The sequence below is a fragment of the Sinocyclocheilus rhinocerous genome, unplaced genomic scaffold (assembly GCF_001515625.1).
Source record: "Sinocyclocheilus rhinocerous isolate Xijiao unplaced genomic scaffold, SAMN03320098_v1.1 scaffold24, whole genome shotgun sequence".
Taxonomy (NCBI): Eukaryota; Metazoa; Chordata; class Actinopteri; order Cypriniformes; family Cyprinidae; genus Sinocyclocheilus; species Sinocyclocheilus rhinocerous.
In genome coordinates this window covers 1,957,894-1,973,069 of record NW_015647124.1, presented here as the reverse complement: position 1 = coordinate 1,973,069, position 15,176 = coordinate 1,957,894, and the positions used below count along the sequence as shown (strand labels likewise).

General features: G+C 34.7%; 1 protein-coding gene across 1 annotated transcript in view; it reads left to right on the top strand.

The window, feature by feature from the left end:
- LOC107708962 (integrin alpha-M-like) overlaps positions 1-7,488 on the top strand; it is a 22,811-nt gene extending 15,323 nt beyond the window's left edge. Inside the window, exons 15-30 of the mRNA XM_016513340.1 lie at positions 513-646; positions 735-871; positions 1,568-1,719; positions 1,904-2,035; positions 2,374-2,447; positions 3,394-3,535; positions 4,331-4,429; positions 4,505-4,584; positions 4,717-4,803; positions 5,173-5,251; positions 5,380-5,475; positions 5,562-5,642; positions 5,759-5,869; positions 5,966-6,079; positions 6,426-6,536; positions 6,642-7,488. Of these exons, the coding sequence (XP_016368826.1) occupies positions 513-646; positions 735-871; positions 1,568-1,719; positions 1,904-2,035; positions 2,374-2,447; positions 3,394-3,535; positions 4,331-4,429; positions 4,505-4,584; positions 4,717-4,803; positions 5,173-5,251; positions 5,380-5,475; positions 5,562-5,642; positions 5,759-5,869; positions 5,966-6,079; positions 6,426-6,536; positions 6,642-6,722 (1,710 nt within the window). The 3' untranslated portion in view covers positions 6,723-7,488. The remainder of the gene's footprint in view (positions 1-512; positions 647-734; positions 872-1,567; positions 1,720-1,903; positions 2,036-2,373; positions 2,448-3,393; positions 3,536-4,330; positions 4,430-4,504; positions 4,585-4,716; positions 4,804-5,172; positions 5,252-5,379; positions 5,476-5,561; positions 5,643-5,758; positions 5,870-5,965; positions 6,080-6,425; positions 6,537-6,641) is intronic.
- The last annotated feature ends 7,688 nt before the right edge of the window (positions 7,489-15,176 follow it).

The window sequence follows — 15,176 nt, the reverse complement described above, 5'->3', positions numbered from 1 at the left end:
TAAGTCTGCGATCTGCCATAAAGCAAGAAGAAGAAGAAGAAGAAGACGCGTCACGCACCGGCTGTCGAGGACGCGCTCAGGACACGCTTAGGACAGTTCGGACATTGCAGTGAATCAGAGGTAAAAAAAACGATATAAATACTGTTCAGTTTCTTGTACAGACCGATCGTTTCGTGTCTTTAGACATCAATGTATCGTCACGAGCCGCAGAGTTTAATTTGGTTTTGTTTGAGTGTTTTTTTTTACTCCCAAAGCCGTGATTCCCATCCACTTACATTATAAGACTGATAGACTGCAACGGTTTGAGTTCAAAATCTTCGTTTGTGTTCTACTGAAGAAACAAAGTCACCTACATCTTGGATGCCCTGGGGGTAAGCAGATAAACATCAAATTTTCATTTTTGGGTGAACTATCCCTTTAACTGTTACTGTTTTTCTGTTTTACCTGAAGACCCTCCACCCTGAAATCCTCTGTCTCATTCTCCCTCTTTCCTTCACTGTATGTGATGACAGAGGATTGCTGGATCATCTGTGCAACCAGGTTTGCGGTTCTTTGGGATTTCGTTGAGTCAGTCCTCTCTAGACCAGACTCAAGACAGCCTTCCTGATATTGCTGTTGGGTCCATGGGAGCAGTTCTGCTTCTCAGGTGTGTTTTGTTTTATAAAGAATTCTAAATATACAAATATACAGATTCAGTCATGATCATTCATATGTGTTATATGTGAATCATTCAGGTCCAGACCCATCATGCGTTTGGAAACTAGAGTAACTTACAACCCATCCAAAATACCAACCGGTGAAACAGACCAGTCACTTAAAAACACCATGAAAGTGTGCTTCACCATGAGTCCATATAGACACAGCATAAGAGGTTTGTCCAAAATTAGAAATATTCTTTGATGTTGTAAAGTGTGTAAAGTTTTTAATGTGCAGATAATTTCTCCTGTGCCAGGTTAAACTGCAGGGACAACTATAAGTTTACTGTCTCTGTGGTGTACCAAAATATTTACATGATAATCCCAAATCAGCAGCATTGGCTCAACCAGTGCCGTGAATTTGGGGGCGGGGCAATCGGTTGGACCAACCAATGGCAGTAAGGGGGCGTGCTCAGGAAACTTGTCTGAAAACAGACTTATGTTGATGTAGCTAGTGGCACAGACTTAAGCTTTAAACACAAGTTTTATTCACTCTGAGAGAGAATTCATGTAAGTAGACACATAAAATTATCAGAGTCAGAGACAGCTGTGGAATTTTGGGGTCAGTATTTATTTATTTATTTTGGGAAAGAAATTAATAAATTATAAATTAAATTGATGAATTAATTAATTTTAAATTGTATTACTGTTTTTACTGTATTTGTGATCAAATACAGTACTAATCGCAAACATGGTACTGTATTTTTATAATATATATATGTTCAAAGTCTTATGTCTTTGACTTAAAGAGTACTACATTTTTTAAAATTTAAAACTTTTAAAATGTAAATAAAATGTCATCTGTGTATTACTTTGGCTGATTTAAAAAAAAATATATATATTTATAAGACAGTTTTATGTTTATTATCTAGGCTTAACAGCAAATATTAATTACACCATAATGCTGGATGCCAAGCGACAGAAATATCGAGCATATTTCTCACCCAAAAAACGCTTCCACAATAATGATATGAAGATAAGGTTTTATGAAGAAACTTGCAAAAGTCATCCTTTCCTTATCGACGTAAGTCTGAAACATTTTCTCATACTTTTAAATATCCAAGTCTGTTATTCTGGCTGAATGAAATAACAATTATAAATGGGAATAGTTAAGTGTTGTACCTTATAGTAAGATGCAACAATGTGCCAACACAATTCTGAAAATCATGATTTTATGGTACATGAATATCTTATATGTATCCCATCAGGCTTTCTCAGAAGATGCTCTGAACTCATTGTCCAATCAGTTAAAATTCACATTTGAGGGTCTACCATCTGCCACATTGCAAAACATAAGGCCAATACTGCTGCCGGGGATAAAGACCACCACAGACCACAATGTAAGAGAAGGCAAAACAATTTCAAAGCATCGTCAGATGTATAATTCAGATGTAATGTGAAAGGTATAGCTCACCAAAAAATGGAACTTCTGTCACTATTTACTGTGTATAATGATAGTCAATACAGAGTCATACAGAAAGTCAATTGGAATGAAACAATAGTAATGATGACAGAATTCTTGCATTGCACATGGTATTATTTTCATTTACTACACTTTTTTTGACAAATGTCTGAACATCTACTATCTAGTGTAATAGGAGATGTAGTTTTATATGATTTAAGAATGTTTTTATTTTCATCATGTATATCTAAATATCTTAAAATCTTAATTCCACAGCTGGATTTTGAGATAAATTGTGGACATGATGACATTTGTGTTGATGACCTCAGGATGGATTTCAGTTTCTCTGGGTGAGCAAATATTTACATTTAGTTATTCTGTATTCCATTAAAGAACAACACAAATAAATGTGCAAATAATAGCCTTAATTATGCTTTACTTGTACAAAACCAAATGCAATATTCCAGGGTAAGAAGCAACGTAACTCTATACACAAACAATACCAGACAATGAACTGAGGGAACTGAAGGTCTTAAATAAAGAGTGAAACAAACTCAATACAAAACAGGTGTGCTCTAATTAGTAACAATGAATAATCACGACAACTGATGATAAGAATGAACATTAGTGATCATTTTACTGACTTTCTTATTCAGTCTAAACAAATCTTTATTCAAGACATTTCGTTCATGTAAGAGCCTTGTTATAAATGTTATACTTTTAACAGCCAAATTCCCCGAACACATCCACCTACGCAATCTTGATCATATTCCGAATGAAGAAATCATTATAATACAGCCAAATATAATTTACAAGGAACATAAATAATTACTTTACCTTCCGAGTCTTTCGTTCATTTTTTTCACATGACAGACGCAATGAACGGATCGTTCACGAATGACCCACCACTAGTGAACATAGGGACAAGGAAACAGGAAACAAGAAGAAACAAACTAAAAGTCAAACAACAGAACGTGACAGCGTTCTCTCACAAAACTTTTGTGTTCTCTTGCAAAAGTATTGCGTTCCACCGAGAAATTTAGCATTTTCCTTCCAACCTCATATTATTTCCTTTACAAAGATTTTGCAAACAAGCCAAACTTTCTCGCAAAAGACAAGAGTTTTGCAAGAGAATGCAAATTCAATCTTCTTCTTATTATTATTTCTTCTTCTTCTTATTTTTTTTTTACAATCACCATGTCCCTTTAGGAGCTCCATACAACAATATCAAATTATGGAATCAACCTTGTTTCATTCCAATAAAAAATGTTTTTCTCTTTTGTTTCTGTGATCCAGTTCTACCAATATAGATGTTGGGATCATGCAGGAAATCGATGTGGCAGTGTTTGTAGAGAACAGAGGAGAAAACTCATACAACACATTCTTCACCCTCAACTACCCCTTTGGACTTTCCTACAGGAGAATCACATCTAAACAGGTAAAGCCAGAATGATTTTGAAAAAAGACACCAAAAACGATATCTATAAAGATAACTTTAACGATAACTATATTAACGTCCACACCATTTCACAATGACGTTCTGTTTATTATGTTTGTGTTGTCTTCTGATCTTTAAAGGGGTCATATGATGCGATTTCAAGTTTTCCTTTCTCTTTGGAGTGTTACAAGCTCTTGGTGCATAAAGAAGATCTGTAAAGTTGCAAAGACTAAAGTCTCAAATTCAAAGAGATATTCCTTATAAAAGTTAAGAAACAGCCACAATACATTTCCGACGAGTGCTTGTGGTGTTCGGCCAATCAGAATGCACTGGGTCAGCTGGCCAATCAGAGCGGACTGCGCTTGTCAAAGGAGGGGGCTTTGTAGAAAACGAAGCGTTTGAGAGAGGCGGGGCATAGAGGACCTACAATAATGTACAGTATTTGAAAAATAATGTGTTTTTTGAACATTAAAGCATGTCAACATAGTCTGTTACACCAAATACACAAAATAATGATCTTTAAAATAGCATCATATGACCCCTTTAAAGCCGGGTGGATTCTGATTGGCTGTCAATGTTTCATCAGCTGGAAAAAATCATTCTGAAATTGATTCCATCGATATTGTTCCTCTTTATCGATATTGTGTCATTACCGTTATAGTTGTGGTGTGGACTTCCCTATTGTCATAGAGTTATAGTATATCATGATAGTTATCATCCTTGGTTTGAATAGCAATTGGATTGACAATTATTGTTATTGAATGAATGTTTACGCATCATTTTCTGTTTGAGCAGGGCAGAGTGGAGTGTGTATCTCTTGACAGTGAGCAAAAAGGTACATTTGGAGAGACCACCTGCCACATAAGCAAACCCATCCTCAAGGGCAATGCTCAGGTGAGGTCACTTTTAAAACTGTCCTGTGCATTTGGCGTTTTTAGCACTTCTCATTTTCTCTGTGTCCACTTCTAGGCTGTGTTTCATATTTCATACAGCATCGATAAAGAAAGCACCTTCGATCAACAGGTCAAATTTACTGCTAGAATCAACAGGTATGGCACATTTGATAGATACCACCTTCATCTGCATCGCTCAACTGTGAGCTTTTGAGTAGCTGCTCACATATGAGAAACTGATAACTGGAAATACTACTACTAACCAAAACCCTCCGTCATCACTTACAGTGGGAATGACCAACACTCTCAAACCAGTGAATTATTCAGAGAGAAAAGCATTGGTGTCAAATATGCCATCTATATTGCCTTAATAAGGTTAGTGCTTTGGTTCTCTATAAGAGACATTCTCAACTGGATTTGTTTCGGCACCCAGATTTGACAATGGATGTTACGTTTCCGCTTGATATTCAAAGTAAAATCTGGAATTCTAAAGCAAAACCAATTGAAATTTAATGTTTGATTTAGACAGGGTTCTGTGATCTTTATAATATGTTTTATACTATTACTATTTTACTGCACACTTTACCAAATTAATTCAGCCTTGAGTAAAGTGTTTTCAAAAACATAAAAAAAAAATCTTAAGGATTCCAAACTTTTGACCAGTAGTGTGTGTGTGTGTGTGTGTATAAACACACAAAATATTAAATAAATGTTTGACACATTTTTCCTTTTATTTTGAATAAGACATGAAGATTCAACCCTCCACATTAATTTTACTGCACAGAAAAATGATACTGATAAACCAGTCAAACAGATACTAAAGGTACTGTAATGAAATTCACACGCTTCCATGAACACAAAATTGAATTAGATAAAGATTATCTGATCCAAAACTACAGTTCAATGTCTCTTTTTCCATATCAATGTCTTTTTAAAAATGGTCTCTTTCAGGTTGAAAATGACTTTAGAGAACTAAGTTTCAAAGTTTTCATCAGAGTACCAGTGATGTTGGGAGATAAATCTATCTGGACTAATAAAAACATACAGGTAAGCATGGATGTGTTAGAAAAAGCCCATATTGATTCACATTCATCAAAATAAAAACAACCAAACACTAGAGTATGTGCTTTTAGATTCCAGGCTGTGTGAAACAGAGGGATGAGCGACCTGTCATAACTGATTTTGTCGAAGTAATTAAAAAGGATCGTGTGGTGGTGAGTGATTTAGTTTCATTCTCTGATCTAACATAAACAAGTCCGTAAAGTATAAGGTTTTATCTTCTCTGCACATTGACCTCATTACTCCATCTCTCCTGATGTGTTTGTGTCAGAACTGCTCTGTGGCGGTGTGTGTCAAGTTCAGCTGTAACGTCACTCTCATAAAGAATGAAAGGATGCTTTATAATATAACTGGCAATGTGAGCTCTGGATGGATTGAGCAGGTCTACGACTTTTAAAGCAAATTCATATCACAAAATAGACAACATATTCATATTTTTGTGTCCTCATTTTTTTATGTCACGATCTGTCTCTCTTAGACTGGACTCAGAGCAGCTGTTTTTCAGCTGGTCAGTTCAGCATCTCTGGATTATGACCAGAGCAAATATGTTTTCTTTTCCTCTGATTCTCAACAAACTGTACCATCTGTTCAGGTAATGCATTTTCTTTACAGATTATCCAGAAATGTTAGAAAATGTAAATTAAATTTGAAAAAGAATAACATTTAAACCTAAAAATGAACATTTAACGTAATGAATGTACGGTTATAATGTGCAATGTAAATGTTCATATGCTAGATCTTAGATTTTCCAATCCATGTATACCTACAACCACAATGATATTATATTGGTAAATCTTCTAATATTTACATTTACATGTAGTCATTTAGCAGACGCTTTTATCCAAAGCGACTTAGAAATGATATTATAGATATATAGAGGATATATATATATATAGGTATATAGAGGAAATATTGTTTTAATGTATGTGTGTATGTAGATTAATACTCAAGTGGAGGTGTATGAGGAGGTGAATCTGACTAAAGAGATCGCTGGAGGTGTAATAGGAGGACTGCTGCTACTGACTCTCATCACAGCGGCCCTCTATAAGGTGTGTATACTGGATGTTTAGTTTCAAACCTTTCATTTTCAGCAGTCTACATACCTTGGGTTTCATTTTTCAATGTTGTAATGCATATGCTTTATTTCCTTTCAGGCTGGTTTTTTCAAAAGCCAGTACAAGCAGCTGCTACAGGACGCAGAGGAAAGCCCTGAAGAGGGGCCAACCACAAAATAACACAAAATATAAAATAAACAAAAATAACCAACCCCTTTAGATCAACCACAATAGTGATGTATTTAAGATTCAAATGTGGCTTACATGCAAGTGAAATTATTTTCCAGGACCAATTTATTAATGAGGCTTATTATATGCATATGCTTGCAAATATTATTGATATACTGCTTGTACAATAATCATAAGCTTTCCGTTAACAAACTCTGTAATGTCCTTATTAAATAAAAGGGCCTGCTGTACCTGATGCTTTAAATGGAGGAGAAACTGCTACTGACACCTCAATACTGTTATGACTACATCAGGGAGGTTTAAATCTGTAGTGTGTGATTTCAGTGCACTTAACAAATTAGCAAAAATAATGACTGCTTTCAAACATGTTTCCTAAACACACATTACGTTTCATTAGAGGTAGGGCTAAGGTAGAGTTAGTAATTTATGACCAATGAAAACGTTAGAATCGGCTACAGGACAGCTTTGTGCTTGACTGGTTTGAGTGAAATTTTTTTTTTTACTAAGGCTCCATTTTCAGACTTTTAACAACTGAAACATCTAATTCTGCAAACACCAGGAAATGTGAGCGGAACTATTTGAAATGAGAAGTGAAAGCAGTGCAAGTCAGCGAATTCACTCAAAACACAGACAACATGCAATTGTGTTGATGAGGAAACCGACATGTTCAAACAGATAAACCTCATTAGACAGCTTGTGGAATTAATATGAACCACAGAAAAAATAAAATAAAATAAAATAACCTATTATCTCACAATATAACCCATGTGAAAGAGAAGTGTGCTTAATTGTATTAAAAGTGCATTTTTGTGTACTTCAAATCTTAAAAGTATACTTTTTAAAAAGTGCACTTGCAGATAATATAATATAATTTAAATTAAAGGCAACTTAAGTGTACTTAATGACAATATTTCTTAACATACTTAAGTGCACTTTTTAAAAATGCACTGTATAATAATGTCTAATTAAGTATTACTTAAACATACATTTCAACTTAAGTGTGTTGTCCAAAATTACATTTGTTAATGTATTTTAAATGTATTTAGTCTATAATACATACTGTGTGCATTAATGCCTTTAAAATTTATTTTTCTTCTAAACTTCAATACACTTATTATACATGATACTTCAATAAAATTTTCATCACCCATCACCAGCTCCTGCTCTATGAACTCTATGAAGTTTAATTTTCTACATAATATTTGACATACAGTGTCATTTACGAGAGTACTGTATTTGTACAGTATGTAGGCTAATAGTAATATACTGTACTTTACATCTGTGTACAGAATACTTTCAATGTCATTATGTTGTTCTAAGTCGCTTAAACACATTTAATTGCATTAATTGCAAACAAAAGTTTAACAAATGTAAACAAAATTCATTTGGATTCAAATACATTTTATTTTAATTATACTAGGCTACACTACACTGTAAAAAAATTATTGACTTTTAATTAGGTGAATGAGTCATGAATGCGTCTAACCATAGTTTTTGGTCTAACTACACAATGAGTTAGAACAACTTGAACAGAAATGGAAAACTTGAAATAATAACATTTAACCATGCCTTAAGTATCTCTTTTGTTTAATGAGTATGCGCCAAAAATACTACGTCATGACGGCGCACTACTTCACCAGAGTTTGAAAAATGCGCTGTCTGCCATGTTTCTGTAATCGCGATGCGTGAGGGAACTTTGCTGATCAAACAAGAGGAGAACAAAGGAGCGCCGCGTTTAGATGATTACAGATGAGAGTTTATGTACTGCAAATAATGAGTCAAGTAAGTGTATCTTGGTATAAGCTTTCTTTATTGTTAATTTTTGCCATTTGTTCTCGCAATATGGACTCTGAATGTGAATTAATCGTGTCCTATAATCTATGACTAAGGTGACCAGATTTCTGAAATGAAAACCGGGGACATTTCCTAGTTCAGTGATCAAAATTTCACTGAAATCTCTCTTGTGCTTATCTACAAAATAAAAAAATGGGGACAATATATTTGTGAATGTTTTTTAATTGTTTTGGTTTCCATATATTAATATCATAATTAGTAATTACAATGATGTTTAAGGATCAAACTTGTTGAACAGGTGTACCTGCACTCACTTACATCACTAACACATCCCTTCACACTGGTGTTTTCCCCTCAGCATTTAGACAGGCTCGTATAACCCCTCTACTTAAGAAACCCACCCTTAACCTATATCTTTTAGAGAACCACAGACCCGTTTCCCTTTTTCCTTTCATTGCAAAAACACTTGAACGAGCTGTGTTCAACCAAGTCTCTGCCTTTCTCACACAGAACAACCTCCTCGACAGCAAACAGTCTGGTTTCAGAAGTAGACATTTAACCGAGTTAAATGCCTTGCTCTCAGTTGTTGAAGCCCTAAGACTGGCAAGAGCGAATTCCAAATCTTCAATACTTATCTTGCTGGATCTGTCTGCTGCTTTTGACATGGTTAACAACTGAATGCACGTCACATCTCTGTTTATGAATTTGCACTGACTACCAATAGCTGCTTGCATAAAATTCAAGGCATTAATATTTGCCTACAAAACCACCACTGGCTCTGCACCCCTTTACCTAAATTCATTACTACAGACTTACGTGCCCTCTAGAAGCTTGTGTTCTACAAGTGAACGTCACTTTATTGTGCCATTCCAAAGAGGCACAAAATAACTTTAACAGACTTTTAAATTAATGTTCCCTCCTGTTGGAATGACCTGCCCAACTCAATCCGAGCAGCTGAGTCCTTAACCATCTTCAAGAATTTTTTATTTATTATATAATAAAAAAAAACCTTGCTACGTGTACTGCGTTAAGCTAACTGAGACTTGTTATAGCACTTGCATATCATTGCTCTCTTGTTGATTCTCATTGCTTCCATTGTCCTCATTTGTAAGTCGCTTTGAATAAAAGCGTCTGCTAAACTACTAAATGTAAATGTAAACATACCCTAGTTTATTAATAGGACTACAATTCTCCAAAATCATACTATGAAAAGTAAATAGTAACTATTGCAAATAGTAAACAGATCAAAACAGGATTTTAACAAAATTATGACTTTACAAAAACACAAAAAATAAAACAATAAAAATGAGAACATATGATAAATAAAACTGTATTTAACAAATATTTGTAACATTTTCTGACTGTATTTAACATTTTTACAAACTAAGTACCGTAATAACAACTTTTTAAATTATTTTTTCTAAATTATGTTTATGCTTTTGGAATGGATCTTTACTACCCCTAATCAGGCCTATAATATTGCATTTTAGGCTAATTTTGACCACAAAGTATATGCTTTCTGCAAGTTTAATTGTTTATTTTATTGTTATTATTATTATTATTATTATTATTATTCATATCAGAGTTGTGACAGCGGAAGTTGAATGAAGATGAATGTTAAATACTGTGTGCAAAAAAATCCCGCCTTATCATACCTTGTTATAAAGTGCACACAAACAGTATTAACAAAGCCACTAGAAGGCAAGCCTGCAACCTTTAGCCAAAAAAGCGTAACGGCTAATGCTAACGCTTCCGGTTTGCCAGTACGTGGGTAAGGAGACCAGAGGCCTTTTTTCTTGAAAGGATGTCAATGGAGGAGAGGCTTCACTACTCTCAATAAACAGCTTTTTTAAGGAAACAGTTTATCATTTAATGAATCGACAGCCTATTGGCTAATCTCCAACATGTTTTACACTAAGCAACACTTTTGGATTTAACTAATTTTAGAGTTTACACCGAAGAAAATTACGGTTTTATAAGAGAAGTCACTGACTTTTTGCGACAGGTGGGATACAGCTTACAGCATTTCTCTTTCATTCCTATGGTATCCGTAAACGACAATTGAGTGTCGCATAACTGTAATGTGATTGGTTATGAAGGCACATGTGATCCAAGTTGACCGTTACGCTTTCTCCAATAGTAAGTAATACAGACCCTCTCATCTCCCTATAGTTAGACAATCTCTGGTATTACTTTGTTTTAACATGTATATAGTTAGTATGTGACTACCTTGAAACCAATAACAGTGTGTCTCTTTTGATAATTGATAATAGCGTTCTGCTCTAGTCCAAGTTCTTCACGGCTAAAGTAGTGGCACTCGACTTGTAATCAGTGTAGCTCACAGCGCCCTCTGTTGGTGAAAATAATCGTTGTTTTGAACTTGCTGTAAAACGGGGACATTTCTGGGGACAGCTCCAGTCGGGGACAGGACACCAAAAACCGGAACTGTCCCCGGAAAACGGGGACGTCTGGTCACCCTATCTATGACTGCATTATAATTTCTTATATCGGAATGTGATCGTGTGTGTGGACCTGTAGGAGAAATTTGGCTGCTGAAAATACAATATTTTATTTTAACTAAAAGATTTAAAGTTAAATTTAACAATACGAAATTCAAAGATCTCATCTAGTAATATTTAGCTTAATCTACATAATCAATATTATAACCACCAGTAGGCTAATATTCAATATATAAGCCACCTCTAGAAATAATGTTTTTATTATTATTATTATTATTTTCTTTTCTTTTCTTTTTGCATTTGAAGAGTGAGATGTTCAGTTACTGCTTGTGTTTGTAATATGTAATATTTTTGTACTTATCTGGAGTTATTTATTCATTTTGCAGGATCAGTACAGATTTGTGACTGGATATACAGTGTGGAATCACAGACCTGTATTGAAGAGGTGATGTTAGAAGTTTTTTAATGAATTGTTGCCCAGCCAGCTCACCCTGATCACACATTACAAGCTAAAACTGCCATCAAGTCACTAACTATCCCTATGGCTTTTAAAAGATTTGAATATTTTCGATTTGCAAGTAATACATTCCCACCTGTGCATTTACAGATCCCCCTCTAATCATCAAATGTTTTACAGGTAACAAACCAAAGGAAGAGGGCAGCAGCTTTGCCGTGCCAGCCATGGTAAATACAGAAACATCCTTCATGAAGATGTGCGAGAGAAGCTTGCAAGGCAAGATGAGAAAAAATTTAAGATTACCTTTCTTCATTTTCATGGGTTTTGGGATATTTATATTTAGGTAATTGATAAAGTTATGTTTTATGTCAGTAAAGATGGTGTGGTCAGTGGAATTATGGTGTTTGTGGGAAAGGTGAAGGAACATCTCCCAGCATTCTACTACGATGTTGCCCTGATGATTGAGGTAATTCATCACTTAGGTGATGCAGATGTGGTCAAAAGTTTACGTACACCTTGCAGAATAAACTGCTTCATCAGGACAGTAATTGCAATTTTTTATGATCCTACCCCTCTACCCTCTTATTGCTAAAATTATTGTTTTATTGGAGAAGTTTTTAATGAATTGTTGCCCAAGTCAGCTCACCCTGATCACACATTACCCTCTAAAAGTGCGATATTAAGTCACTATCCCTATGGATTTGACTAAATGCTTTGAATCTTTTCCATTTGCAAGTAATATATTCCCACCTGTGCATTTACAGATCCCCCTCTAATCATCATATATTTTACAGGTAACAAACCAAAGGAAGCGGGCTGCAGCTTTGCTGTGCCAGCCATGGTAAATACAGAAGCATTCTTCATTAAGATGTGCGAGAGAAGCCTGCAAGGCAAGATGAGAAAAAAAAAAAAATTAAGGTACCTTTCTTCATTTTCATGGTTTTTGGGATATTTATCTATATTTTGGTAATTGATAAAGTTATGTTTTATTCCCTGTAAAGTAGGAATAAAACATTTTGTAAAAATGTTATCTATTTTTAAAGCCCAGAGTCAGTGAAGATGGTGTGGTCAGGAATTCTGGTGTTTGTAGGAAATCTGACATCTCCCAGCATTCTACTACGATGTTGCCTTGATGACTGAGGTAATTTACCTCTTAGGTGATGCTGATGTGGTCAAACGTTTACATACACCTTGTAGAATAAACTGCTTCATCAGAGCAGAATTTGCTATTTTTTACAAAATGCTTAAATTTTGCTTAAAATCTTACTGCTTCAATTATTAACATTTTGCAGATACTGCAAGGTGTATATAAACTTTGGACTTCAACTGTATTGCTTTCACTCAATTGAACCATTTATAATGACTGGATCTGTTTTATAACAATTTTTTGTTCTTCTTCTTTTTTTCCTCAAGGTATTTTTTCTGCCTCTTTGGAACATTTCCATTCACACATACTGTGGAGAGATGGTGTGCAGCTTCATGACATTTGAAGTTTTCTGCCGATGGAGAGCTTCTGGGACATTGACAAACAACACTTCCCAGCAAGCTCATTTGGAGTTTTTTTTTTTTTTAACTTTATTTATTTATTTTGTCAAACTTGCATTCAGTAATGCTGGAGTAAGATTTTAGAAGAAACCTTCCGGTCCTGTTTAATGTTGGTGCTAGTAAAGGTTTGAGAGCTTATGGCCTGGTTTCACAGACAGGGCTTAGACTAAGTCAGTTAGACTAAGCCTAATAGTTCAATTAGGACATTTAAGTAATTTTTATAAACATGCCTTAGAAAAAAACATTACTGGTGTGCATCTTGAGACAAAACAAAGGCAATTATATATTTTAAGAACAGTCAGTGCAAATTTCTTTCAGTTGAAACAGCTCAGACTTACATTTTAGTCTGGTACTATCGGCTTAAAGTCCCTGTATAGTCAATTCTGAGAATTGTTTCTAAACGTTTTATTATAAATGTTACAAATGTATAGCTGAAACACATTACAAAGACTGTGAATTCTGTAGTACTGAATAGTGGAGTTAGACCGTTAAACAGTTTTTCACCAATTCTGTGTTCAGGATTTTTTGGACGGGGCTAAAATGGTGACTCGATGACGCACTGGAGCCACCGATCATGGCCCCTCCCCTAACACTATAATAACTGTCGATGACACACCGGAGCCATCGAGCATGGCCCCTCCCTTAACATTATAACAAGAGCACATTCGCATCAGTTCACCCGCTCAATCACGAGTTACTGTCAGTACCGTTAGTTACTACAGACTACAGTTTGCTAGCTAGCTATGCCTTCGTCATGGAAATGCGTATTACCTGGTTGCGATAACTTACGAAACAGCTCGGTGTCCTTACCATTCTGTTGCAGACCGAGAGGGACGAGGTTGATTCTCGGGTAGCCGGTCCTCGGAATTGGATTCTGGCTCTGGAGGCTCAAACATGTATGGCTTTGTAAATCCAATTAAGCTGCTAGGAGCATCCAATCAGTTTGTAGCGGTATTTGACAGTTAAGAGGCGGCAGCTTTATATAGGCTCCACTTTTCAGTAGACTTTTAACAACTACTGCAACATCTAATCCTATAAACTACAGCACATATGAAGGAAACTATTTGAAATGAGAAGTAGTGCAAGTCAGCAAATTCACTCAAAAGCCAGATGACTTGCAGTGTGTTTGATGAGAAAACCAACATGTTCAAACAGATAAATCTTATTAGACAACTTGTCGAATTAATGGTTATTCCAGAGTAAAGAAATCTAACATTTTTTCTTCATTTTCTAAAGGCTTCCACCCCCCCCTCATTAATAAATATAAATAAATAAATAAATAAAAATAAAATAAGAAATAATGCCTGTTATAGGAATTATACCACCACAACCAGAATTTTTTTTTAAAGTGTATTACATATCCTTGAAAAGTGTTACAAGTTGTATTTAATAATTACATAGAGTAAAAAGGATACACACAGAAGAAAAAACAAGTAATTTTTTTGTCAGCCCACCCAGATATCAGTCGAACAGTAAAACAGCACTTAATAAACAAACACTTAATCAACTGAAATTGATCCTGTCCATATGTGGTCATCTGTGGAGAGCTGACTAGTTGATTATTTCCTCCAAGTGAAATTAGATTTGTAAAGATACACATCTAATTGGTTCACATAAAGATATACATCTTGTGTAAAAATATACAGTATAAAACATGAACAGAATAGGAAATAGAATAGAAAGTGATTACATTTTTTTTCTACATCAATATTCAGTAAAATAACCATCATTTGTTAGAAACAGATACATGCTGTTTCACAAGGCACAAAAATATTTGACAAATATGTTTATATATATATATATATATATATATGAATGTAATTAGAAGTAACGAGTAAATAACAAATTATCATTTCCCAATATATACTATTGATCGGATCCAGGATATGGAATAAATGAATTGTTATTTAGAGCTATTTAAAAGTCAATGAAGAAATAAAATTGTGTAAGAAAGATCAAGAAAACAACTAAATATTGTAAGATCAAAACTCTTTACCTCAATGTATTTGACTGAGTACATAACCCATTATTGTTATCACCGCTTTGTTGACTATCAATCTAATACGCTGATTTGCTGTCCAGGAAACATTTCTTATTACCAATGTTAAAACAGTTGTGCTGCTTCATATTTTGGGGGAAAACTGTGATACTTTTTTTTTCAGGATTCTTTGAATATTTCCGAAAGAACAG